This window comes from Salvelinus sp. IW2-2015, linkage group LG6.1 (assembly GCF_002910315.2).
Source record: "Salvelinus sp. IW2-2015 linkage group LG6.1, ASM291031v2, whole genome shotgun sequence".
Taxonomy (NCBI): Eukaryota; Metazoa; Chordata; class Actinopteri; order Salmoniformes; family Salmonidae; genus Salvelinus; species Salvelinus sp. IW2-2015.
In genome coordinates this window covers 9,049,061-9,075,012 of record NC_036845.1, presented here as the reverse complement: position 1 = coordinate 9,075,012, position 25,952 = coordinate 9,049,061, and the positions used below count along the sequence as shown (strand labels likewise).

The 25,952-nt window shown below is 41.8% G+C and overlaps 1 protein-coding gene and 1 long non-coding RNA gene across 2 annotated transcripts in view; both read right to left on the bottom strand.

Moving 5' to 3' along the window:
• Positions 1 to 2,490: 2,490 nt before the first annotated feature.
• The window catches only part of LOC111965011 (uncharacterized), a 32,901-nt gene continuing 9,439 nt past the window's right edge, over positions 2,491 to 25,952 (bottom strand). Inside the window, exons 2-4 of the long non-coding RNA XR_011480031.1 lie at positions 19,393 to 24,878; positions 3,340 to 3,613; positions 2,491 to 3,230 (exon numbers count right to left, since the gene is read on the bottom strand). This is a non-coding gene — a long non-coding RNA (uncharacterized lncRNA). The remainder of the gene's footprint in view (positions 3,231 to 3,339; positions 3,614 to 19,392; positions 24,879 to 25,952) is intronic.
• Positions 14,851 to 19,401, bottom strand: LOC111965001 (thioredoxin-interacting protein-like). The gene is made up of 6 exons (XM_023988931.2): positions 17,190 to 19,401; positions 16,709 to 16,784; positions 16,453 to 16,600; positions 15,780 to 16,139; positions 15,350 to 15,664; positions 14,851 to 15,195 (listed from the first exon to the last, which is right to left on the bottom strand). The coding sequence occupies exons 1-6, from the start codon at positions 17,443 to 17,445 to the stop codon at positions 15,136 to 15,138; spliced, it is 1,215 nt and encodes a 404-aa protein (XP_023844699.1). The 5' UTR covers positions 17,446 to 19,401; the 3' UTR covers positions 14,851 to 15,135.

The window sequence follows — 25,952 nt, the reverse complement described above, 5'->3', positions numbered from 1 at the left end:
ATGCTGTATTGACTTGTTAATGCGTGAAAGTTAAATATTTAAAAAAATAGATTTGAATGTTTCGCGCCTTGCACTTGAAATTGGCAGTTGTCATAGGTGTACCTGTGTGGGATTGCAGCCCAAACAGGTTAAAATTAAACAAATGAGAAGAGAATCATATGAGAAGTTATTGTGAGCATTGCATTGTGAAAGGCAATTACCTTATATGAAGGTATTTCGGTGTGATGAAACTGATTCAGGTTGGTGAAAAAGTTACTGTGTGATTTTGTGTGTTGTACTCGTCAATTGATGTGCTTAAAGTTTAGAAAAAAAACAGCCTTTTTGATGATCTGTTTGAATTTGTGTACTATGATGTGTGAAATGTTACCACATACTTGTGATACCATTCATGACTCCTAGCACACGTCATTATCATCCCACGACTGAATTCATGTAAATTAGACATCCATCATCATAGACTACGTGACTGTAACTAATGGCAATAGGGTAATGAGGACGGCTCATGATCACAGAAGGTGATATCATGGGTGAGGGGGAAATAGAGTGCGTTGAAAAAGGAGTGGGGAGGGGCATTGTACGAAGGCAAAGCCAGGTCAAAGCAAAATCAACCCAGCTCTTCAAAGGGACCCTGAATGAAATGGTGGCCTTTGAAGGAGCTGTTGCTTTTTTCGAAGTTCATGTTAAACCTTTGGACGAAGTTGCAGAAGTTAGCCTATATTAACGGGTTTGTTACCATCCTTTCTCTTTGCTTTCAGGGTAGCTGAAATAGAAGTAGCGCTAGAGTGCATGCATACTGTCCTATATCTGTAACAAGCCAAAACCTTTAAATTCTAGGGCAGATGTTAAGTGTGAGTGAATAAGTCAAACCCACTAATAATTGCAAAATGGATGGAAGGTTGATTTTGGCCATATAGACTGCAACAGTACTGAATGACAATTGATACATAGATATAAGTGAGATTAAAAGCACACAAACTAAAGCGTTTCCACAATTGTCTTTGTCAGAGCAACTGATTTTCATTGTGTTGCACAGTACGCTAATGATTGAGCAGTGCTTCAAGTGGGGCAACATGGACGAGCCGGGAGACCTGTCAATGAGGCAAGTTAGGCGCTGTTCGAAGCTTAGCTGGTTATAAACACACTATCCAACGGACCCCAGAGGACTTTTTCACCATGGGAGCAAAAGTTAGTGGCGTATTATTAGACCCCCAACTAAGTTTGATCTTCTGTGCTTGTGCTATATCGAGAGGTGTCAGCTTATCATTTTATCACACAGTGGGATGTACTCGTTGATATGAGAGTGTGTGTCATATGGCTGCACTTCATACTAACAGTACAAGGAAATTGATTAACTTTTTAGTACGTATTGGTGCCTCTGTGTGTAATATAATTGTTTTGATGCATTCAGGTTTCCAAAATAATGTAGTTCATATTTATCAAAAGGGGCTGGGCCAAATCATGCGTTGAGATTCAAACACAAACTCCCGCAATAGGCTGAGAGAGGCTGGACTGAGGGCTTGTAGGCCTGTTGTAAGGCAGGTCCTCACCAGACATCACTGGCAACAACGTCGCCTATGAGCACAAACCCACTGTCGCTGGACCAGACAGGACTGGCAAAAAATGCTCTTCACTAACGAGTTGCGGTTTTGTCTTACATGGGGTGATGGTCGGATTCGCGGTTATCGTCGAAGGAATGAGCGTTACACCGAGGCCTTTACTCTGGAACGGGATTGGTTTGGAGGTGGAGGGTCCGTCATGGTCTGGGGCGGTGTGTCACAGCATCATCGGACTGAGCTTGTTGTCATTGCAGGCAATCTCAATGCTGTGCGTTACAGGGAAGACATCCCCCTCCCTCATGTGCTACCCTTCCTGCAGGCTCATACTGACATGACCCTCCAGCATGACACCAGCCATACTGCTCGTTCTGTGCGTGATTTCCTGCAAGACAGGAATGTCAGTGTTCTGCCATGGCCAGCAAAGAGCCCGGATCTCAATCCCATTGAGCACTTCTGGGACCTGTTGGATCGGAGGGCCATTCCCCCAAGAATTGTCCGGGAACTTGCAGGTGCCTTGGTGGTAGATTGGGGTAACATCTCACAGCAAGAACTGGCAAATCTGGTGCAGTCCATTAGGAGGAGATGCACTGCAGTACTTAATGCAGCTGGTGGCCACACTAGATACTGGCTGTTACTTTTGATTTTAACCCCCCCCCCTTTGTTCAGGGACACATCATTCCATTTCTGTTAGTGACATGTCTGTGGAACGTGTTCAGTTTATGTCTCAGTTGTTGAATCTTATGTTCATACAAATATTTACACGTTAAGTTTGATGAAAATAAACGCAGTTGACAGTGAGAGGACGTTTCAACAGTTTACAACAAAATAGGAAAAATGCCAAGGAGGGTGAATACTTTTGCAAGGCACTGGCCAGGATAAAAAATAACCTTATATACAGTTGAAGTCGGAAGTTTACATACCCCTTAGCCAAATACATTCAAACTCAGTTTTTCACCATTTCTGACGTTTAATCATAGTAAAAATTCCTTGTCTTAGGTCAGTTAGGATCACCACTTAATTTTAAGAATGTGAAATATCAGAATAATAGTAGAGAGAATGATTTATTTCAGCTYTTATTTCTTTCATCACATTCCCAGTGGGTCAGAAGTTTACATACACTCAATTAGTATTTGGTAGCATTGCCTTTAAATWGTTTAACTTGGGTCAAACGTTTCGGGTAGCCTTCCACAAGCTTCCCACAATATGCCTCATCCATGGCCAGAAGGAGGGTGACACTCATCGGTAAAGCAATCGTACACCTTCCACCTCTATGCTGAAAATAAATCCTCAATAGGGTTGAGGAAAGGAGAGTATGGGGGCAGATATAGGGTCACGAATCAGGGATGGGCCCAAAACCATGTCTGAACCACCTCTGCATGGTAGAACCTGACATTGTCACACACAATGACATAGGTGACCCCTTCACCTTGACAGGCCTGCTCGATTTCAGGGAAAACCCAATGAGGTGTGCAGCGTTATAGGATCCAAGTAATGACCTACGTCCTACCACACCATCTTCAGAGATAACTGCGCACATGTTGTCAAGGTACTTGGACGGGCGCCAGTAGGCCAATGAGGTTCCGCCCATGGCGTCAAGGTTTGGCCAGGTTGAAGCCCACTTCATCAAATAAGATATACTTGTGATGGTTCACAGCAGCATCAAGCCCCATCACCCTGTAAAAATATATTTTGGTTAGTTATTTTTACAGTGTAGTTTCAATATGATATTGTGAAGTAGCATGTACATCAAATAGTAACAGTAATACAGTATATAGTGATATACCTGAACACTCGGCCCGCAGTTGTTTCACCCGGTTGTTGTTTCTCTCATAAGTCACCAGGTAAATGTGTTTCATAGAGACCTGGTGCCTCTTCAAGAGGCAGGCGATTGTCGGTAGGCTGGATGGATGCCACATTGGCAAAGGTGTCACCGTTCTTCTGTGGCCTGCTTTTTTTCAGACAGCCGTATGTCATTCCTGGTCCTCACCATTTCCACCACTGCCCACTCCTGCTGGTCGGTCAGCACACGGCCACCACCATGGGGTCTTCTGTCAATTCTGAGGGTAGAACAGAGTAACATGTTTTGTGAATTCACATGCATTACAATATGTAATTTACTGTAAATAATGGTAAAGCATAGTGCATATCCTGCAGACTTAACCGTTTTCTTGGCTAAATGTTCTCATGATCGAATTGACAGTTGATCTTTTCAGATTGGGTGAACTAATCTGGTAGCCTCTGCCATGTTAAGACCTCTGTTTACCACATGGTCAACAACGATGGCCCGAACTTCATTAGACACAACAGTTCCCAGCCGTCTGCCTCCTTCTCTCTGGTGTCCACCTCTATGACGGGGCCCATGTCCACCTCTTTGACCTCTCTGATGGGCCCCTTGTCCACGCGCTCTTTGATTTCTTCCTCTCCATTCCTGTCTATCATGCTCTATGTTGAAAGAAATTGCATGTTTTCACACCCTTTTATATGGTGACTGTCACGAGAATTATGTTCTCAATGTTCATAAACTGAACTTCAATTAAACTACTCGGTCTGTTACCAAGAATTTGTAAGATTCTTGTTGAAATGAAACAGACAGAGGCCAGTCTACAATAGTCAGCAGGTTTATTTACGAGAGCTCTGCCAATCATTACATGTACATTGGTTTATATACCTCTTATTTCGTCATAAATGTCCCTCCTCTCAGACAATGACAATATAGTTTACAAGTCTTCTCCTATGTATACATTGCTTATCACATCCCGCAACATGTTACACAATCTACTGCAAGCCCAAGGTTTCTCCCCTCCCTAGGTGGGGAGACTTCCTTCCCTGTTATCAGTTTCACAGTGGTCACAAGTTGTCTGCCACAGTTCCTTGCCTGCTAACAGTCCCTCTTTCTTATGGACAAACATTCTTCATCATTATACAGAGACAGGGTAGAATTCTGTTAGATATAGTCCTATCATTACTTTAAATGTATACATAATTTAGTCATTATACATAAAATTCATAAGTGACCAACTGTGGTTACCACTATGTGAAATCAATTAGCAATAACGAGTAGTCATTATGTATGGTTATCATGTATCTTACATATCATTTAGATGTTTATACATTACAAACACACATTTTATTTCTGTAGTTCTCAAAATCCATATATAGTAGACAAACCAGTTTAAAGTCTATAGGTTTACCAAACGGTTAAGTGATTAGCCATTAAACGCAGTTGGATTAAGTGATGGTCAAATTTATTTAAAACCTGTTATGGCTGCAGGGGGCGTATTGGAAAAACTGGAAAATATGTGCCAATTTTCAAACGGCCTCTTAATCAATTTTTGCTCTTACAATATGCATATTAATATTAATATTGGATAGAAAACAATCTCTAGTTTCTAAAACCGTTCTAATTTTTTCTCTGAGTTGTACAGAAGTCATTTGGCAGCACTTTCCCTGACCAAGAAGTAGAATGTCAGAAATCTATGCTCGCTTCAACGTTATGCCTATACATGGTCATTATACGTAAGACCCTACGTABACTCCRTACGCCTTGCTCTGGGTGTCAAGAGGGTATGAGAGAAGAAATTTAGTGAATATCTTGTTCAGAGGTTGAATAAGAGCTATTTCTTTGACGTGACCGACCACTTCCGGAAGTCTGAAGCSCGCGHCTTGGGAGTGATATTGYGTTCTGTTTTGCTGCTGTTTTGGACGGGAACAATCTCCGGCTGGGTTTTTATTTGATAAATGAGACCATATCATCGTAATGTATGTTTTTTCAATATAGTTTAATCAGATTATTTGAATTTTTTTCGGGAGTTTTGCCGTGTTTCGGTCTCTGATTTTTTTAACGTTGGACAAATCCGTGCCAGTCGACCAGTGCCAATGCCTGTCTCTTATACACATCTAGATGTGTATAAGAGACAGGCGCTACATTTTGTTTTCGCTGTAAAACATTTAATAAATCGGAAATATTGTCTGGAATCACAAGAATCCTGTCTTTCAATTGCTGCACAGTATGTATTTCTCAGATATGTTTTATGATGAGTAATTAGTTATTTGACGTTGGTGTCTGTAAATGTTATGGCTGCTTTCGGTGCAATTTCTGATTGTAGCTGAAATGTAATTTATGATTTATACCATAAATATGCACATTTTTCAAAAAAAACATATGCTATACAATTAATATGTTATCAGACTGTCATCTTATGAAGTGGTTTCTTGGTTAGTGGCTATATATACTTTATTTGGTCGAATTAGTGATAGCTAGTGACGGAGTAAAAAACTGATGGAGTTAGAAAAGTGCTCTCTTTTGCTGACGTGGTTAGCGAATAGATTTACATATTTTGTCTTCCCTGTAAAACATTTTAAAAATCGGACATGTTGGCTTGATTCACAAGATGTCTACCTTTCATATGCTGTATTGGACTTGTTAATGTGTGAAAGTTAAATATTTAAAAAAAATAGATTTTGAATTTCGCGCCTTGCACTTGAAATGGCAGTTGTCATAGGTGTACCTGTGTGGGGATTGCAGCCCAAACAGGTTAAATTAAACAAATGAGAAGAGAATCATATGAGAAGTATTGTGAGCATTGCATTGTGAAAGGCAATTACCTTATATGAAAGGTATTTCGGTGTAGATGAAACTGATTCAGGTTTGGTGAAAAAGTTACTGTGTGATTTTGTGTGTTGTACTTAGTCAATTGATGTGCTTAAAGTTTAGAAAAAAAACAGCCTTTTTGATGATCTGTTTTGAATTTTGTACTATGAGTTGTGAAATGTTACCACATACTTGTGATACCATTTCATGACCTCTAGCACACGTCATCATCATCCCACACTGAATTCATGTAAATTAGACATCCATCAATCATAGACTACGTGACTGTAACTAATGGCCAATAGGGTAATGAGGACGGCTCATGATCACAGAAAGGTGATATCATGGGTGAGGGGGAAATAGAGTGCGCTTGAAAAGAGTGGGGAGGGGCATTGTACGAAGGCAAAGCCAGGTCAAAGCAAAATCAACCCAGCTCTCTCAAAGGGACCCTGAATGAAATGGTTGGCCTTTGAAGAGCTGTTGCTTTTTTCGAAGTTCATGTTAAACCTTTGGACGAAGTTGCAGAAGTTAGCCTATATTTAACGGGTTTGTTGACCATCTCTTTCTCTTTGCTTTCAGGGTAGCTGAAATAGAAGTACGCTAGAGTGCATGCATACTGTCCTATATCTGTAACAAGCCAAAACCTTTAAATCATATAGGGCAGATGTTAAGTGTGAGTGAATAAGTCAAACCCACTTAAAATGCAAAATGGATGGAAGGTTGATTTTCGGCCATATAGACTGCAACAGTACTGAATGACAATTGATACAAGATATAAGTGAGATTAAAAGCACACAAACTAAAGCGTTTCAACAAATTGTCTTTGTCAGAGCAACTGATTTTCATTGTGTTGCACAGTACGGCTATGATTGAGCAGTGGTTCAAGTGGGCAACATGGACGAGCCGGGAGACCTGTCACAATGAGGCAAGTTAGGGCGCTGTTCGAAGCTTAGCTGGTTATATAAACACACTATCCAACGGACCCCAGAGGACTTTTTCACCATGGGAGCAAAAGTTAGTGCGATATTATTAGACCCCAACTAAGTTTGATCTTCTGTGCTTGTGCTATATCGAGAGGTGTCAGCTTATCATTTTATCACAGTGGGATGTACTCGTTGATATGAGAAGTGTGTCATTATGCTGCAACTCATACTAACAGTTCAAGGGAAATTGAATTAACTTTTTTAGTACGTATGTGTGTCTCTCTGTGTGTAATATAATTGTTTTGATGCATTCAGGTTTCCAAAAATAATGTAGTTCCATATTTGATCAAAAGGCGGCTGGTGCCAAATCATGCGTTGAGATTCAAACACAAACACTCAAACTGAACAGTTTTATCTCAATCTCTTCATTCAAAGACTCAATCATGGTCACTCTTACTGACAGTTGTGGCTGCTTTGTATGATGTATTGTTGTCTCTACCTTCTTTGTGCTGTTGACTTTGCCCAATAACGTTTGTACCATGTTTTTGTGCTGCTACCATGTTGTGTTGCTACCATGTTGTCATGTTGTGTTGCTACCATGCTGTTTTGTCATGTTTTGCTGCCTTGTGATGGTGTTGTCTTAGGTCTCTCTTTATGTAGTGTTGTGTCTCTTGTTGTGATGTGTGTTTTGTCCTATATTTATATTGTATTTACTTTTTAAATCCCAGGCCCCCGTCCCCGCAGGAGGCATTTTGCCTTTCGGTAGGCCGTCATTGTAAATAAGAATTTGTTCTTAACTGACTTGCCTAGTTAAATACAGGTTCAATAAATAAATACAATTTAAAACAAATCCTAGTGGTGTAGGGTTTAGGTCGGCATCAGCCATGCTCTAGAGGTAGATGGGGGTTGTGACAACGACCTACTTGGCAAGATCCTTTGGGATAGCATTGAGTTGGTGGGCCCTCAACAGACAGATAGCAGAGCAGCTAGGAAGTAGAGAGAGAGAGTGACACAGATGCTTTTTTGAGAGGGGTTGCTCTTTGCGAACAGCTGTAGAAGTAAGTAAACAACAGCATTGGGTTTCTGGTGGCTTGCTGCCAGCTACCCAACTTGGTGTGGTTGTCATTAACCACCACCCCAGCCCCCTGCTCTGCAGGCTAACGCATGCATAGAGAGTGCTACATGAATGCCACTTTACAATCCTGTCTGTAATGGGAGCAGCAGTAGCCTCGATGGGAGGGGGGAATGAGCCGGGCAACCTAATGCTGATATTCCCTTGAGCAAGGAACCCCCTAAACTGCTCATTGGGAACTGCACTGCGGCTGTCCTCTCCTCCAGCCTCTCCAACCTAATGTGTGTTTCTGTGTGTGTGTGTGTGTGTGTGTGTGTCGGGGGTTGGATAAAAGCAGAAGACAAATGTCCATCTCATGTGGACTAATAAACAATATATTATCTTATGTTAGGACTACTGAGTGTTGTTTCCAGATGACCCATAAGTATCCATGTTTTCCCTGCTCATCATAACCATGGTTTATAGTGTACAGAGCCTATCACGTTTGTCCTGTCCAGTTAGTGTGTTACATCACCTCAATGCCATCCACAACCTAGCTAATACCTAAGAGTAACACTGGATCTTCTGTGCCACATGAAGTCAACTCACATAGGGTTGGTCCCAAATTGTTTCCAGCTAATCAGAAACTGTGTGTGCGTGTGTCTGTGTGAGAGCGAGAGAGACAGATTGATGCACTGGGTTATTTTGGTCAGCCTATCTGTTCATTTCCATCACTCTCCTTTATATACAGTATCTGCTGATCAACCTTTCCCCTAATTCTTCTTGAGATCTTTATTTTCAAACACTATACATACAAAAGTATTTCAGCCACACCCGTTGCTGACAGGTGTATAAAATCGAGCACACAGCCATGCAATCTCCATAGACAAACATTGGCAGTAGAATGGCCTTACTGAAGAGCTCAGTGACTTTCAATGTGGCAGTCATAGGATGCCACCTCTCCAACAAGTCAGTTCGTCAAATTCCTGCCCTGCTAGAGCTGCCCTGGTCAACTGTAAGTGCTGTCATTGTGAAATGGAAACGTCTAGGAGCAAAAACGGCTCAGCCACGAAGTGGTAGGCCACACAAGCTCACAGAACAGGACCATCGAGTGCTGAAGCGCACAGCGTGTAAAAATTGTCTGTCCCCAGTTGCAACACTCACTTGCAAGTTCCAAAATGGTCTGGGGCTGTTTTTCATGGTTTGGGCCAGTGAAGGGAAATCTTAATGCTACAGCATACAATGACATTCTAGACGATTCCGTGCTTCCAACTTTGTGGCAACAGTTTGGGAAAGGCCCGTTCCTGTTTCAGCATGACAATGCCCCTGTGCACAAAGCGACGTCCATACAGAAATGGGTTGTTCGAGATCAATGTGGAAGAACTTGACTAGCCTGCACAGAGCCCTGACCTCAACCCCATCGAACACCTTTGGGATGAATTGGAATGCCGACTGCGAGCCAGGCCTAATCGCCCAACATCAGTGACCAACCTCACTAACACTCTTGTGGCTGAATGGATGTAAGTCCCCGCAGTAATGTTCCCACATCTAGTAGAAAGCCTTCTCAGAAGAGTGTAGGCTGTTATAGCAGCAAAAGAGGGACCAACTCCTTATTATTGCCTGTGATTTTGGAATGAGATGTTCGACAACTGGTTTCCACATATTTTTGGTCATGTAGTGCACTTATACTTCCTTAATATATTCTGGGGTATTTGAATAAGCGCAATTTATATTCTCTTGCTCTTTGATATTTACAGAAACTGTAACAACTTTATGGGAATAAAAAAGTGTTCTATCATTTGAACATTTTTTATGTAGTCAATAATAAAGCGATGTTTGTTTTCCATGTGAAAAACATCTGAGCAGTTTGAATTTATGACATTTCAATGTATCAATGTATGTAATTTGGTCATGAGTTACAGTTCATGGTCAGTGAACTACAACAATAACACCTCATCAACATTTCATTCTGCTGATGAACTGTGGTTCACCTAACCTAACAGGTCATTCACAGCAGGTATGTTTGTATCATCAGATTCCCTGCTGTCAGCTCAATAATTATATAATTTTCCATGAGTTACTGTTTAGTAAGGATGAATAAGTGACTTATTTACTAAAGTGTTGCTCTCTGCTTCCCATTGTCGATAATCCAGAGTAGTGGGGAAAAGGTACAGGATTACAGGTAGGCTCAGGTCAGGCAGAGGTCGATAATCCAGAATAGTGGGGCAAAGGTACAGGACAGAAGGCAGGCTCAGGATCATGGCGGGCAGAAAAGGTCAAAACCGGGAAAAACAAAGAGACAGGAACATAGGGAAAACCGCTGGTAGGCTTGATGAAACAAAACTAACTGGCAACAGACAAACAGAGAAGACAGGTATAAATGGTCCCGTGTGGCTCAGTTGGTAGAGCATGGCGCTTGCAACGCCAGGGTTGTGGGTTCATTCCCCACGGGGGGACCAGGATGAAAATGTATGTACTTTCCAATTTGTAAGTCGCTCTGGATAAGAGCGTCAGCTAAATGACTTAAAATGTAAAAAAATATATATATATATACAGTGGGGAGAACAAGTATTTGATACACTGCCGATTTTGCAGGTTTTCCTACTTACAAAGATGTAGAGGTCTGTCATTTTTATCATAGGTAACTTCAACTTGAGAGACGGAATCTAAACAAAAATCCAGAAAATCACATTGTATGATTTTTAATAATTAATCGCATTTTATTGCATGACATATTGTATTTGATCACCTACCAACCAGTAAGAAATTCGGTCTCACAGACTGTTAGTTTTCTTTAAGAAGCCTCCTGTCTCACTCATTACCTGTATTAACTCACTGTTTGAACTCTTACCTGTAAAAAGACACCTGTCCACACCACTCATCAAAACAGACTCAACTCTCCACAATGCCAAGACAGAGAGCTGTGAAGGACATCAGGGATAAATTGTAGACCTGTACAAGGCTGGATGGCTACAGGAAATAGCCAAGCAGCTGGTGAGAAGGACAACTTTGCACATTATAGAAAATGGAAGAAGTTCAAGATGACGGTCAATCACCCTCGTCTGGGGCTCCATGCAAGATCTCACTCGTGGGGCATCAATGATCATGAGGAATGTGAGGATCAGCCAGATAAACTACACGCAGGACCTGGTCAATGACTGAAGAGACGGACACAGTCTCAAGAAAACATTAGTAACACACTACGCGTCATGGATTAAATCTGCAGCCTCAAGGTCCCCCTGCTCAAAGCACGCATGTCCAGGCCGTCTGAAGTTTGCCATGACTCTGGATGATCCGAGAGAATGGGAGAATCATGGTTTGATGAGACAAAATAGATATTTTGCTCTAAACTCCACTCGCCGTTTGGAGGATAAGAGATGAGTACAACCAAGAACACCATCCCAACCGTGAAGCATGGAGTGGAACATCATTCTTTGGGGATGCTTTTCGCCAAGGACAGACGACTGCACCGTATTGAAGAGATGATGGCCATGTATCGCGAGATCTTGACCAACAACCTCCTTCCTCATAAGAGCATTTGAAGTGGTCGTGCTGGTCTTCCAGCATGACAACGACCCAAACACAACAGGCCAGGGCATAAGAGTGGCTCCTAAAAAAAGCGAAAGGGGGGGGGGCAAATTTTTTTTTTCTCAATCCTGAGTGGCCTAGCCAGTCTCCAGACCTGAACCCAATAGAAAATCTTTGGAGGGAGCCGAAAGTCCGTATTGCCCAGCGACAGCCCCGAAACCTGAAGGATCTGGAGAAGGTCTGTATGGAGGAGTGGGCCAAAATCCCTGCTGCAGTGTGTGCAAACCTGGTCAAGAACTACAGGAAACGTATGATCTCTGTAATTGCAAACTAAGATTTCTGTACCAAATATTCAGTTCTGCTTTTCTGATGTATCAAATACTTATGTCATGCAATAAAATGCAAATTAATTAATTAAAAATCCTACAATGTGATTTTCTGGATTTTTGTTTTAGATTCCTTCTCTCACAGTTGAAGTGTACCTATGATAAAAATTACAGACCTCTACATGCTTTGTAAGTAGGAAAACCTGCAAAATTGTCAGTGTATCAAATACTTGTTCTCCCCACTGTATACACAATGGAAAACGGGGGAGATGGGTGACACCTGGAGGGGGGTGGAGACAAGCCCAAAGACAGATGAAACAGATCAGGGCGTGACAATGACAGTGTCAATATGCAGCCCCTCTGCTGAGAGGTAATTTATGAAGGGCCATTGGTAAACTGCAGTGGCATTGTGGTTAGTGTCGACCCTGATATTGGAAGGTTGGGGGTTTGAGTCTTACTAAAGACGCCAAAAAATGGGACCTGATGCCTCCTTGCTTGGTACTCAGTGTTAAGGAGATGGATTTGGGGTATGGCCCTGTAACAGACTAGCGTCCTGTCCGAGATGTACTTCTACATCAAGCTGCCTCATGCTACAGAAACAGGAGATAGGCTCCTGCCATTCTGGCTTGGACAAGGCTTACTTTCTGGTCAAATGCATTGACAACCTTGCTGGAATAGAACCAGAACACATTCCAATTTGTTCATTTACCTAAGGTCAAATCTAGAGTCTTTGGAGACAAATAATTTTTCAGACTTTGAAAATAAGCAAATATAAGAAAGGCAAAGAGACAGGAAAACAATTCAGAATTGTATATTTTCTCTTTGCATAGAAAACCTACCAATAGGTTCTCCTCATATAAAATACTTCTCGCATTTTCACATACCCAAATTCAAAACATAATGTAGATCTCCCATTTAATCATTCCAATTCGGCAAGCTTGGTCATTACCATGAAAAGTCACTCTCTTCTTCCATAAACCACTGAGTTAACATTATTGTAAAATGACCTAGTATAATCTGGAAGACTTTTATGAATACAAAAATATGTCATTTTTTATGATCTAATTAAGAGCCAATTATATTAACATAAAGTGCAACAGAATATAAAATTGAAACTTTCTATCCCTTCACTACTTTTGCATGGTCACAGCATTGTATCTGTCTGACCTAAAATGATAGCTGTGCACACTCAATGTATGGATGTGAATTCTAACATTGTTTCATTCCTCTGAGAGAATGTCAACTGTCAAAATGCTCGAACACACTGAAGTACAGAACTACCATGGAATGACTAGAGGGTTACAGACAGACATACAGTTGAAGTCGGAAGTTTACATACACCTCAGCCAAATACATTTAAACTCAGTTTTCACAATTCCTGACATTTAATCCTAGTAAAAATTCCCTGTTTTACGTCAGTTAGGATCACCACTTTATTTTAAGAATGTGAAATGTCAGAATAATAGTAGAGATATTTATTCAGCTTTATTTCTTTCATCACATTCCAGTGGTCAGAAGTTTACTCAATCAATTAGTATTTTGGTTAGCATTGCCTTTAAATTTGTTGAACTTGGGTCAAACGTTACAGTAGCTTCCACAGCTCCTCATAAGTTGGGTGAATTTTGGCCCATCCTCCTGACAGAGCTGGTGTAACTGAGTCAGGTTTGTAGGCTCCTTGTCGACATGCTTTTTCAGTTCTGCCTAAATTTTCTATAGGATTTGAGTCAGGCTTTGTGATGGCCACTAAATACCTTGACTTTGTTACCTTAAGCCATTTGTCAAACTTTGGAAGTATGCTTGGAGGTCATTGTCCATTTGAAGACCCATTTGTGACAAGCTTTAACTTCCTGACTGATGTCTTGAAATGTGCTCATATATTCACATAATTTCCCCCCTCATGATGCCATCTATTTTGTGAAGTATCCAGTCCCTCCTGCAGCAAAGCACCCTCACAACATGATGCTGCCACCCGTGCTTCACGGTTGGGATGTTGTTCTTTCGGGCTTGCAACCTCCCCCTTTTTCTCCAAACATAACGATGGTCATTATGGCCAAACAGTTCTATTTTTGTCAGACCAGAGGAATTTTCCAAAAAGTATGATCTTCTGTCCCATGTGCAGTTGCAAACCGTAGTCTGGCTTTTTTATGGCGTTTGGAGCAGTGGCTTATTCTTGCTGAGCGGCCTTTCAGGTTATGTCCGATATGAAGGACTCGTTTTACTGTGGATATAGATACTTTTGTACCCGTTTCCTCCAGCATCTTCACAAGGTCCTTTGCTGTTGTTCTGGGATCGATTTGCACTTTTCGCACCAAAGTACGTTCATCTCTAGGAGACAGAACACGTCTCCTTCCTGAGCGGTATGACGGCTGCGTGGTCCCATGGTGTTTATACTTGCGTACTATTGTTTGTACAGATGAACGTGATACCTTCAGGCATTTGGAAATTGCTCCCAAGGATGAACCAGACTTGTGGAGGTCTACAATGTTGTTTCTGAGATCTTGGATGATTTCTTTTTATTTTCCCATGATGCCAAGCAAAGAGGCACTGAGTTTGAAGGTAGGCCTTGAAATACATCCACAGGTAAACCTCCAATTGACTCAAATTATGTCAACTAGCCTATCAGAAGCTTCTAAAGCCATGACATAATGTTCTGGAATTTTCCAAGCTGTTTAAAGGCACAGTCAACTTAGTGTATGTAAACTTCTGGCCCACTGGAATTGTGATACAGTGAATTATAAGTGAGATAATCTCTCTAAACAATTGTTGGAAAAATGACTTGTGTCATGCACAAAGTAGATGTCTTAACCGACTTGCCAAAACTAGTTTGTTAATAAGAAATTTGTGGAGTGGTTGAAAAACGAGTTTTAATGACTCCAACCTAAGTGTATGTAAACTTTCGACTTCAACTGTAGAACGATCAGTTTCTGAAGACTGCAATGGTGATAGTGAATGTGGAGTGGACGCCAACATCTACAATCCATACTCATTCAACCTGAATTTCACTTCAACTTGACTCTCAAGTCCACATCTCAGTTCTGTTCCATGAAAGAGTCTTCAGCTTCACAGCTGTGCTGCTCTTTAACCAGTCACAAGTCCGTTCCCCGATCTCACTAAGGCTAACCACCAGTGCTTAGACTACAACGGGGATTAATTGCAACTCTTACTCGTGGTTCAGCAGACCCGAAGAACATGGCCCTTGCTGTTTGAGATCCTCATCGACCTAAGAGAAAGTTGGAAAGAAAGAAAGAGAAAGTTGGAAAGAAAACAATTAGACCACATTTGCAACAGTGCAAACTCAGTGCTATCTGCTTCACTTTTCACTAGTAACTGACTATATCTGTTAAATGTCTATCTTTTATTCTCCATCTCCCTACCTCGGAGTAGGCAGGGGGAGGAGGGTACCAAATCTCGGGGGCGCGCATGAACAGTCCTTCATCCTCATCTGCGTCGTAGTTGACCAGCAGCGGTGTGAGGGGGGAGTCGATACGGCAGTCGCGGGAGATGTTGCTGTAGCTGGGGGGTTGTGACGGGAGGCGCAGCGACCCAAAGCTACTGAAGGGGGTGTTCAGGGACTCTGCCTGGCTGCTCATGCTGTTGGTGCGGCTGCCAAAGCCATTGAAGGGGATGTTCCCGATGACCAGGGGCAACTCTAGGAACACCTTGTCACTGCCGGGAATATGGACATAGATCTGATGGATAGATAGATGTCATTCCTAGGTCACAAGTCCTTTCAATCATTTTCAATGTGAGGTTTATGGTATTAGCCTATATCAAGCAACAAGTTGTCTCAAGTTTATGACTCACCCTGAGGGCATAGTCCACGTGAATGATGTCGCACCCCAGGAGTGAGGGCTTGAGCCTAGGCACTCGGATGGTCTTGCTCTGCCACATGTCACACATGCCCGAGATGATATGGTTGCCCCTCACGACTGAGAGCTTCTGCCCCAGGACCTTGGTCCTGCCATTGGCCTGGTAGGTGTGCTTGACCATGATGGCTGCCTTGGGCACCACGATACGTGAGCAGGTGTTTTCAAACTTGGCATTGATGCAGATGTCCTCGCCCTCGCAGAAGCCCTTGCGGTCGATCTTGGCACTGATGGACACATGTCCATCTGGGATGAACATGCAGGTGAGCTTCTTCTCCTTCGTACCTGCAGCTGGAGCCTGGATGAGAAACAATGAGAAACATTAACATGAGTTAAACATAAATCACCAAGCATGTTGATTGCAAGTCAACCATCAAGCCTAACACCATCCACCCACACCTTATAATCTGTCATGTATAGCTAGTTATGGCAAAGTTATACAATTGTCATTAACATTATTAAGCCACGCATCATCATTACATGGCTCATTCAGGAGAACAAGGTGTATAATACAATCACTGTCAAGTAGCAATGTGTATAATGTAATAACTATCAAGTGGCATTATTCCTTGTGGTGATAATGATGATGATGTGAATGAGCTGTTATGTACCAGGAGGTCAGGGGTGTTGACGTCCAAGGGCTCCTCCACCTCAAAGTGTTTCTCGCACTGCAAGGCAGGCTGGGAAGGCCTCTCCATCACGGCCCTGACATAATACTGTACACAGCCAAACTTCCCCTTGTACGACGACACCAGTTGCCTGTGACAAAAGCAGGAGGAATTTTAATTGTGGGATGCTGTCATTACCACATAATGCTATGCCTTTATAGGAAACAAACAACAAGGTTTTACAGTCCTTGATGCTTACCCAGGATGTGGCAGCTCAAAACCAAACATGAACTCATATCTGTTCCCTGGTCTGAGAGTGACCGAGCCATTGGAATCTGAGGACGAGAGAAAAACATTATGGTCCATTCATTAAACTATGAATTTAGCCAATCTCTCTTAGGTTAATATATTTTGGTCTATTTGTGCAATCCACTGTAGACCACAGGACACCATTGGTCCACTTCTAGTGCTTATGGGCCAATAACAACCACCACTGGCGCATTTGATCATCCATAAACATAGACGTATGTAAATAAAACATATAGCTAGTCTATAAAGCATAATTTCTCATTCTCCATTTTTGCGCAGTGCACTGTACTCGCAGACTGCAGTAGCCAACTAGTGACAGTGCATAAAAGCTGGATGACACCGGGTGTAGCCTGCCGACTGCTTTGAATGGCTATATTCACATTCGAGACAAAGACATGTACTTTTTGAATATTTTAGGTTTGTAATATTACCTCTAGGCTGGTGGTCCAGATAAACGGTATCTTCGTATTTCAGATATTCAATGTCTTCACGGCATCTGTGCTTTCCTTTCGCGTACTCCACTTTTGCGCATCCAATTCCAAACACTCTCATAGCGGACACCTTGGTCACCTCGGACACCTCAACCACAATATTCCCGGCTACCTTATCACCACTGGAGTAGAAAGCCTTAGTAGGATCATGGAAAACGACCTCAAAGGTCTTCAATTTCTTTGTAATGATGACCATTTTAATATTTGTTCAGTGTCCCTGTGGTTAAGAAAATATAAGTGGAAAATAGCCGACCGCTATTATTAGCTAGTTAAGCCTATTGAATTCTACTGATGAACAAATGTCCAACAGTTTGATTGCATTCCAATCACTATGCTGTCACAGTGTTAGCTACTTATTATCATCAACCGTACAATTCGGAGCTGACTGTAAACAGCAAGTCCCCGCATTGGTTTTATATGGATGGCGAGTAGACATCCCAACCCAGTCTCGCCAGCCGCATACTCACTATCCCGTTACCGGACTGTGCATGCTTTCGGTGAATGCACCGTCTGAACTGCTGCATGTACAGCCCTCTCATTGGTAAAACATATTGTTTGTGCACCTCCTTGCCAATCAGCACACAGAAAGACCGCGTGGACACCTCATGGTAAAGTAACGAAGAGGAGTATATCTATCGCATGTAAAGGCGTGGTTCAGGGGTTAGATCCATCTAGATCCCCCAAATGAGTCAACCAATCATTATACCCAACATACACGTGTTAACATAATATGTTATCTCAATCTCTAATAATACAATTTTGATTTAACGCAAGCATGAACAAGTTTGTTACTTCCAACAAACACCTTACATTTGGGTAGGTAGCAAAATCTGTCTCTGATGGTAGGCTATGCTTGCTGACTGTCAACACTCAAAAAAGTGTAGGTAGCCTATAGGGTAGAGTCAGGTTCAAATCCCAAATCTGACGGGAAGATCTGGTGGGATGTGACAGGATGTTGCAACATGGTCTCAGAGCATTTCGTACTGTAGCGACCCGCACAGACAGCTGTGTATTATGAGTTATGCTGTTCGTTTGTTGTGTTGTATTTACCAGTACCTAGTGTTCACTGGGTCCGACGTGCCAGTCAACCTGCTATCTGCCAACCACAGGAATGCCTGGAATGTTCCGCTGCGGGCATCCTTGTGGTTGGTGGAACGGCCGGGGGGATTTGGCAGGGGGTGGAGCACCGTAAATTTAAGACCATGCTTAGCCATTGTTCTCGCTCTTACGCTTTGTCTTAACAAGAGATGGTCACAGTTGTTTTATACTGTGATCCTTGATTTATTTGGCGCGGGCTACGGCCAAACAGTAGCCTGTGTTGAGTTGGGTTAATAAACCGGGAATTCGTAAAGTCAACCCTGTCTGGACATTTGTTCGTTTATGATCTAGCCAGGTCATTACAGTTTTATTCTGTAAATTTATCTGAGACACTCCATTTATTAATTTCTGGATGTCCATCATCCATTTCTTATGATATGTTACGAATTACAATTCGTATGATATGCTACAAATTGCAATTTGTACAATATGTTACATATTTGCAAAATATACAATATGTTACGAATTTGCGAAACAAATTAGGAATTCCAATTTGTTCTGGCTAACGTTAGCTAGGTGGCTAACGCTAACGTTTGCTAGCTCTAGAGTCTAGGGGTTAGGTTAAAAGGTTAAGGCTAGTGTTTGGGTCAGCTAAAACGGTTATGGGTTATCTAACATGCAAAGTAGCTAAAAAGTAGACAGTAGTTGCAAATTAGCTCAAATTGTCCGTGATGAGATAAGAACAAATAACCTTTAGGTTGCTAGACTTTCTTGTTATATGCCCACCCCGACCAACCACCCTCCTTTTGTTTTTGTTTTAAGTAACTTTCTATCTTATGTAACCATAGGTATATCATACTAATTTGAGTGTCCCGGATTTACATTTACTATGTTACGTCTAGTCTATAAGACCAGTCTGGATAATGAGGGGGTTGCTGATTTAAATATTTTAACGCATTCATAAAGCTCCTGTGGTTCCATTTGCAAGGCATGGTCATAAATCCTGGTTGCTATCTGGAACAGTGAAATACTATTTTTCACTACACAAATCAGAGGTTAAACATAGACATAATAATTACACAGCGCTGAGGTAACAAGTAACAACCTTCAAATGCACGGACAGACCTGTAGCGTTTGCCGGCAGAGTGTACTTGGCAGAGAGTTGTCTACTTGGCACCTTTTGAACAGAGTGCAGGCTGTATTTTGCAAACCAAGAACAAACCCATTGTATATTTAGAAACGGGCTGAAAATGTCAGCAGTCAGACACCTACCTAGATTTTTTAAAGGAGAAAACACATCGCACTGAATGACGGTCTGCCTTGCCTAAAATGTTGGTAAGCCTCTGACTACCGACATTTTCCCCTGAATCCCTTTACGAAAAAAGATTGCAGTCGGATTGCAGTATAACTGCAGTATGCTGCAAATACTGCATCCAAAATAACACTGTTTTTTAAACTGCAGTAATTTTGCAGTATAACTGTAGTTATTCTGCATTTACTAGGTCAAATACCACAGTCAAATGAAAAATCTAATCAAACGCTTTGTCAAATGCGCCGAATACAACAGATGTAGACAGTGAAATGCTTACTGACAAGCCCTTAACCAACAATGCTTTTAGAATTTAAGAAGAGAACCGTGTTAAGTAAAAAAATAGATATGTAAAAAATAATGAAAATAAAAGAAAAATAATTAAACAGCAGCAGTAAAATAACAATACAGTTGAAGTGGGAAGTTTACATACACCTTAGCCAAATACATTTAAACTCAGTTTTTCACAATTCCTGACATTTAATCCTAGTAAAAAATCCCTGTCTTAGGTCAGTTAGGATCATCACTTTATTTTAAGAATATGAAATGTCAGAATAATTAATAGTAGATTAATTTCAGCTTTTATTTCTTTCATCACATTCCCACTGGGTCAGAAGTTTACATACACTACCAAATACTAATTGAGTGTAACAGTTTAGCTTCTGTCCCTCTCCTTGCCCCTACCCGAGCTCGAACCAGGGACCCTCTGCACACATTGAGAACAGCCACCGTCGAAGCATCGTTACTCATCGCTCCACAAAAACCGCAGCCCTTGCAGAGCAAGGGAAACAACTACTTCAAGGTCTCAGAGCGAGTGACGTCACCGATTTAAATGCTATTAGCGCGCACCCCGCTAACTAGCTAGCCATTTCACATCGGTTACATTGCCGTACAGGTAGCCTTCCACAATAAGTTGGGTGAATTTTGGCCCATTCCTCCTGACAGAGCTGGTGTAACTGAGTCAGGTTTGTAGGCCTCCTTGATCGCACACGCTTTTTCAGTTCTGCCTACAAATTTTCTATAGGATTGATGTCAGGGCTTTGTGATGGCCACTCCAATACCTTGACTTTGCTGTCCTTAAGCCATTTTGCCACAACTTTGGAAGTATGCTTGGGGTCATTGTCCATTTGGAAGACCCATTTGCGACCAAGCTTTAACTTCCTGACTGATGTCTTGAGATATATCCACAATTTCCCCCCCCTCATGATGCCATCTATTTTGTGAAGTGCACCAGTCCCTCCTGCAGCAAAGCACCCCCACAACATGATGCTGCCACGCCCGTGCTTCACGTTTGGGGATGGTGTTCTTCGGCTTGCAAGCATCCCCCTTTTTCCTCCAAACATAACGATGGTCATTATGGCCAAACAGTTCTATTTTTGTTTCATCAGACCAGAGGACATTTCTCCAAAAAGTACAATCTTCGTCCCCATGTGGAGTTGCAAACCATAGTCTGGCTTTTTTATGGCGGTTTTGGAGCAGTGGCTTCTTCCTTGCTGAGCGGCCTTTCAGGATATGTCAATATAGGACTCGTTTTACTGTGGATATAGATAATTTTGTACCCGTTTCCTCCAGCATCTTTCACAGGGTCCTTTGCTGTTGTTCTGGGATTGATTTGCACTTTTCGCAGCAAAGTACGTTCATCTCTAGGAGACAGAACGTGTCTCCTTCCTGAGCAGACCCCAAGCAAATGCAATCAGTTTCACGTTGATTCAATGTCATCACATACATTTCTGGGGGTTGAAATGGAGTGGAAACGTTGATTTAACCAGTTTGTGCCTAGTGGGATGGCACCTGTGCAAATTCTTGCCAATTCAATCAAAACTTGCCAGTGGCTGACTATGGTCCAGTCCTTTCTATGGATTTTGAGAGTAGACTACTGGAGAGTGGTGGTCTCTATGGATGTATAATGTTCTGAAACCACTTGTGTCTGCTGCATAGCATTAGTCAGACCAAGTAACGTTTGATGAGTGACTGCTGAGGTAGAGGAAATGGGCTTGTTACGGTATGGCGCCATCTAATGGTTAGATTAATTATGGTTTGGTGTTCAGAATTAAAGTTCAGCGCTCGACTTGTCAGTTAAAGCAGCCACACAATTACCACAACTGTCTGTCTGCACCTACTGCAGTTATTTTAAAAATCTGATATTGTTGAATAGACTTCGGTTTAAATACTATTACTTTGGCTATCAGTCCTAAAAATAGACCCCCTAGGGCAAGGCATCCTCATCATGAGCCTATAACACTGATTAATGTCCGCTACATCACCCCCCTTGTACCTCCTCCCCCACGAGAGACTGTCCCACGTTGGGTGCCATTGTAGCGGGACGGATCTAAACCCTGGTCTCCCATGGAAGAAACCAACATCTTGACCATTAGACCAAGAGGAGATTCCCTTTGGGCTGAGGGTGACACTGATTTTGAAGTCGCAGGCAGGGCTACCTCATAACGAGACCATGAGCCTGACTCATGTCCACTACATAGACATTTTGTACACATACATGTTGTTTGGTGTAATACCGGTGAAAAGCAATAAAGATTCAAACAAATTGGATTGTGACAGAGACTCTGACCATGAAGGGTGTTGCCTGGGTCACACACATCAGCTGGGCCAAAACATGTAACCCCCTCAAGGAAGGCCCCAGTGATAATTGAACTTCCAAACCCTGATTAACAAGACCAGTGTTCTAACCCTGTTCCTCTTCTGGGCGCTGCCCTGCACAGTCGATGATGTGACACAACCAATGGTTGATGCAGACGGGTTGATGCAATGCCTGCACATTTAGTTGGGCAGGAATTAGACCTATGGGGGGGTGATTCGTGCCAGAATTAAGCATCTTGAAGCTACTGATACCTCTCACCAAGTCACCTAACGTTTTCCTAGCGCCATAAAATACTGCCATGAATTAACTTGCATTGTCAATGGAGACAAGTTTTTTTCCTATGGCGTCAAACTGCCATCGCGCTCATGTCATGTTCACGTCACGTGGCACTGACACGTGACATGTCAGTTTGCTTATAAGTTTACTATGAAAGAACTCACCATGAATGCCTTAACTTCTACATGACATCTACATCATGCTTTCACATCATGTACACGTGACACTTACGCGTCACGTGTTAGTTTGTGTCTGTTTAGTTTATTATTAAAAGATCTCACCATGAACGCCTTACAAACGTCTACATGTACATGATTTTATTAAAAATATTTTTCATTGCCAGAGTAATCTAATCAATTTAATTTGTCGATTTAGCTAAAATAGGCATATCACCTCAATACTTGCTTCTACACCTGCATTGCTTGCTGTTTGGGGTTTTAGGCTGGGTTTCTGTACAGCACTTTGAGATATCAGCTGATGTAAGAAGGGCTATATAAATAAATTATTTCTCAAATCAATATGGACACAAGGGCTTCTTTGTTGGAGGTAGCCTAGGTCTCTAGTGATGTATTCAAAACAACTCAGAACTTGTCAATCTCTGACTTGACGTCAGTGCGTTCAAGACAACTGGGAACTCTGGAAAAAACGAGCTCAAACTGGGAAAAATTATTTTGAACGGTCATCCAACTCAGAATTCCAATTCAGAAACTCTGGCATCTTTCTCTGACCTAAAAATCACTGATGTCATGATTCAACCTCGTTTTCCTCCCCAGAGTTCCCAGTTTACCGATTTAACAGACACAATCACTGTCACCATGCAATCCTTAGGCTATACATTTCTGTGGAGATGTTTTATGGTTAAAAGCAGGGCTTGAATTGAGGATATAGGCCTAACCCGTGTTATAGAAATGGGCAAAAAGCATATGCTACCCCTTGTTTACTTAGCCATAGAAAAACAACGGTCCAGATTATATAAAGCGATCTAGGCTATAACAATGATTAACTCCACGATTATTTCTGCATAGTCTACCGAAGGTCTTGCTCAGCCTCAACATCACAGGAAAATGTGGTTGCTTTATTAAAAAGCTCCACAATTCAGAATATTAGCGGTAGGCTATGCCTACCACAAAAGACCTAAAAGATAGAATTGGTATGAGTCTATCCATAGACCAAACAGATAAACACTTTTCTATTTCAGGAGAATCGCATTGAATCAGGCTATTAATTTCAGTGCAGTTGCATCCTTACGAATAACCTTAGCCTAAACGGAACCGAAAACACCCCAGCCTGTTTTGATCAAAGATCATAAAGCCTGAACATTTCAGCTGTTTGTCATTGATTTAGCCCACAACCGCCTACAGATTTGATACACACGAAGACCTATATTTAATCTGGATTTGACAAACAATAGCCTGACTAGGATCCTGACTTTTCCCCACGTTATATTTGTTCCCAATTAGGCTAAATGTAGTTCTATTAGTAAGCTTTTAATGTTTTCCTATTCATTTGCATAGGCTAACCATTGCAATTAATGTTATTTACCATCTTCCACTTTTTATGAATAAACAGGCATTGGGTTAAAAATATATAATTTCTATGCCCACCCACACACACACATTGTTACCTTACAGATCACAAAGCCAGCTAATTTACACTACATTCATATACATTTGATTTGTACACTGGCTTATCTGTCTGGCATGTTTTTATTTAAAACTGGCCTTCCCTTATCTACACTGAAATAATATTTCAGTAGTCCTCTATTAGGATTTATTTTTATTAATAGCTCATAGCTCATACTAATGAGCTATTAATTAAAAAAAAAATATATAGTAGGTGCTAGGATACAACAATGAATAATGTTAAACTAACAAATACCATCAAGGGATATGTTACAATTTACAATAATGAACACCTTGTGAAACAGCTGTGAAAACAAATCTGGCAATTTTTTAGATTTAAGATTTAAATATATAAATTTAGATTTGTTTTGGTAGATGTGTGTCAATTGACTTTCACAGATGTTTTGTACACTCACATGGCCATCATAGACAAATACTGAATTCTGTCGTGTGGAATAGAGAGGAGGTGCGTGCTGTGTGGATGGGAGGTTCTGCCTGTCACTTGTTCTCAACAGTCTTTGAAAGGGGACTCGAAGAGGGAGACTGCAAAGTCCAGGCACTGCTGCCATCTTTGTTCTGAGTGTTTGCATTGCTAGTGTTTTTAGCTAATCTGTGTATCTCACATTATGTGCCCAGTATGATCGTTTTCTTGCTCTTTCTTAGCAGATAATGACAACATGACAATAACCGTAGCTGTAGATGATGTAATGAAAAGTTGGAGGGTGGTTGGTAATGAAGGACATCAGGTGGATCCATGTCTGAGTGTTAGGCAGAACCCCTAGGTCCTGGAAAACAGGAGCAGAGTAAAGGGAACAGGTTAGGAGACAGATGTACACAAGCAAACACACAGGTTACAGGTTGATCAGGTATGTACAAATAGTTATTGAATGATTTAATTGAAATGTTTAATTAGACATGCAATAATGTTAATGGCAGACAGAAAAGGTCTGTAATTGTTTATGTCAGTGGGGTTGATGAGGGAGGTAAGGGATGGTTCCTGGAAAAAAATAAGAGATGAGTTGTGAGAGAAACTCCAGGATGGTGTCATGGCCACTAGAGTCAAACACCTTAACACTAGCTACGTGGAAGTGGAGGTTACTTAACGTGACCCAGTTGTTAGCCTTGAGATTGACTATTTGGAGAAACCCCTGGGCCAGTGTTGGTACTGCTGACAGCATGGCGATGCCGCCACCACAAGGAGGCAAATGCAAATAGTTATCTGAGATTTTTATATTCACCTAACGAATGGTGACCCCAGCTAGGAGCTTTCTTCCAAGCCAAGTCATTCGCCCGGATGGGTTTGAGAAATCCTACAAAAAGGAAAGCTTTATTTTTATACTGTAAACGCAGTAACGCAGATTTTGTCCTTCTTCAGGAAGCTATTGGCTGTCCTAAAAGTCGCTAGAAGTCGCTAAATGACGTCATCACGTAATTTGCATAATTGGCCATGTGCATGTAATTGTGATGGACGCTGTAGGAGAGGAATAATGTCGTGGGAGAGACAAAAAGTGAGTAAAAAAACACCCTAAATATGTTTGGAACTACAAATGAACTTTCTTCTGTCGATTCTTGTTTTTTTTTATATCACAATTCCAATCCTCCTCCTTTATCCGGGCTTGGGACCGGCAAAAGTGACCCAAATGAGACACTCTGGCTCAGTTTTTTTAGTTTAGTTTTTTACATTTACATCCCGCCCTTAATGTAAGCCAGGGCGGGATCAGCCAGCGGCGGCCTCCCGCATGCGCGATTCATTTGCAGTCTGGACGCGGAGGGGTGAACATCTCCTGCTCTGACTGCTGTGTGAGGACTGGGCAGCCTGTGAGTGCTTTGGGACGGGGGTGGGGCCCACGGCAGCACCC

Excerpts from the sequence above, each read along its gene's own strand:
- LOC111965001 (XM_023988931.2), bottom strand. The coding sequence starts at position 17,445 with ATGGTCATCATTACAAAGAAATTGAAGACCTTTGAGGTCGTTTTCCAT. Across the intron at positions 16,785-17,189 it reads TCTGGACCACCAGCCTAGAG|ATTCCAATGGCTCGGTCACT; the intron begins GTAATATTACAA and ends TCTCGTCCTCAG. Across the intron at positions 16,601-16,708 it reads TTTGAGCTGCCACATCCTGG|GCAACTGGTGTCGTCGTACA; the intron begins GTAAGCATCAAG and ends CTTTTGTCACAG.